Source organism: Frankliniella occidentalis, unplaced genomic scaffold, assembly GCF_000697945.3.
Source record: "Frankliniella occidentalis isolate FOCC.00 unplaced genomic scaffold, Focc_3.1 Scaffold436, whole genome shotgun sequence".
Classification (NCBI taxonomy): domain Eukaryota; kingdom Metazoa; phylum Arthropoda; class Insecta; order Thysanoptera; family Thripidae; genus Frankliniella; species Frankliniella occidentalis.
This window is the reverse complement of record NW_026267556.1, coordinates 75,924-77,584: the sequence shown is the minus strand read 5'-3', so window position 1 is coordinate 77,584 and position 1,661 is coordinate 75,924. Positions and strand designations below refer to the sequence as shown.

At 40.6% G+C, this 1,661-nt stretch overlaps 1 protein-coding gene across 1 annotated transcript; it reads right to left on the bottom strand.

The window, feature by feature from the left end:
• Positions 1-271: 271 nt before the first annotated feature.
• LOC127751342 (uncharacterized) lies at positions 272-1,655 on the bottom strand. The gene is made up of 3 exons (XM_052274771.1): positions 1,632-1,655; positions 1,291-1,500; positions 272-1,216 (listed from the first exon to the last, which is right to left on the bottom strand). The coding sequence occupies exons 2-3, from the start codon at positions 1,408-1,410 to the stop codon at positions 272-274; spliced, it is 1,065 nt and encodes a 354-aa protein (XP_052130731.1). The 5' UTR covers positions 1,411-1,500; positions 1,632-1,655.
• Positions 1,656-1,661: the final 6 nt, after the last annotated feature.

Here is a 1,661-nt window from a genome sequence, read left to right as displayed (position 1 = left end):
TGTGTGCTGTTACACACAGCCCAAGAAAACTGCATGTAAATAATCTGGGGCAAAGCCTTGACCCAGGTCAAAAAATTCTAATGTCTGCAAAATAGGTGGTGCCCATACTCCCCTAGATCTGGGGTCACTTTTATGAGAATTTTCAAGAGCAATTTTCATATCCTGATTGATAGATTCATGGGAACGTAGTAGTCCAAATTTGTCACCAGCGAAGCGTCTTCCTGAGGTCGTACGGACAGTTTTTTGTAAGCAGAATGTGCATCCATATAAACTATTGCTTGCATTCATGCGAAGCTGGAGCTGGAGAATCTGGAGAATCAACAACAGCACACAAAGGGTAAACCCTACTTGTTATCACCTTATGATCAGAATTTGTCCATTCGAAACCAGCTGATGACAATCTGTTTAACTGTTCAACAAATGGCTCTAAAAATGCATCCATATTGGGATGCGTCTTGCCTACATATAAACCAGCTATTAATACATACTTATTCCTAATACTGTACGGGAGTTCATTAATAGTAACAAGAATCGGCCACATAGTTCTGTTAACACTGTTTGATTTACCAGCTGACACTCCATCAGTGTTAAACGACAGTGAGAAATTCTTGGGCTTAGACAAAGGGCCAGAGCTATCAAATAGCTTTCGATATGCTGCACCATCAAAAATATCCCTCAATAAGGAGTCGTCTCCATTTTTTTTCCTATCAAATCTATGAGACATTAAATCCTTAGCAAATACGGGATCCCTTAATAGGTTTTTAAATTGGTCCTCTAAACTAAGAGACAAGAACAGAGTTGACTGTTTTGACACTACTTTCTTACAAGTACAGACAATATTAGGGTTCAATTGTTGTTCTACCTTCCCCAGAGATACTCCACAGTCAGGGCAATACAAGTAAGTGTCTACAGCTATGTTACCACTGCAAACAGCTTTCTCATAATAATATTTAGTTGCTTTTAATGGGTTCAAGTTAAATAGCTGGTTTGCCATTTTAAGTATGTCTACTTGTGCTGCCCATGTAAGATTGTGTCGCAAACCAAGACCTACTGTCATCAAAAATACATCACCTGCTGTCATACTTGTGCATCCACATCCACAAAGTTTTTCTTTGGGGAGACCTCCTTCTTCTGGTGGATTATTTAAACTGTTTACAGGCTCAAAGAAGGCAGGCTCAGTGTCACAGTAACTGGTAGCATTTGGCTCCTGCTCCATCTGTCAAGAACAGAGCATGTTTTAGTTTACGAGTCGCAGACACCCCGCCATTAAACTTCAAGAGTAATGCATACCTGTTCGGCATTGTGCCAATGTTCAGCATCAGATTCCAGCTGATCTGCATATTCATCACTATGCACTGCTTGTTCAATTTGTTCTAGCTGCTCGAGCTCGAAATCTGGGTTAGCATCCATTCCACAACTTTGATGGTTGATCTGCGCAGCAATCTCCCCCCTTTCTTCTAATGTTCCATGGTTGGCTTGGACCGGTCCCAACTGGTTCTTCTGAAACAATTTGTCAGAGTCAGCCTAAAAATGCTTGTCTCATTAAGTATCAAAGCACTGAAATCCTTAATTGGCATTCAGTTGTCATGACTCAGCATATATAAATTGAAATTTACACCAAAAATACTAACCTCACGCTCTCGGCGGATATGCCGGTACTT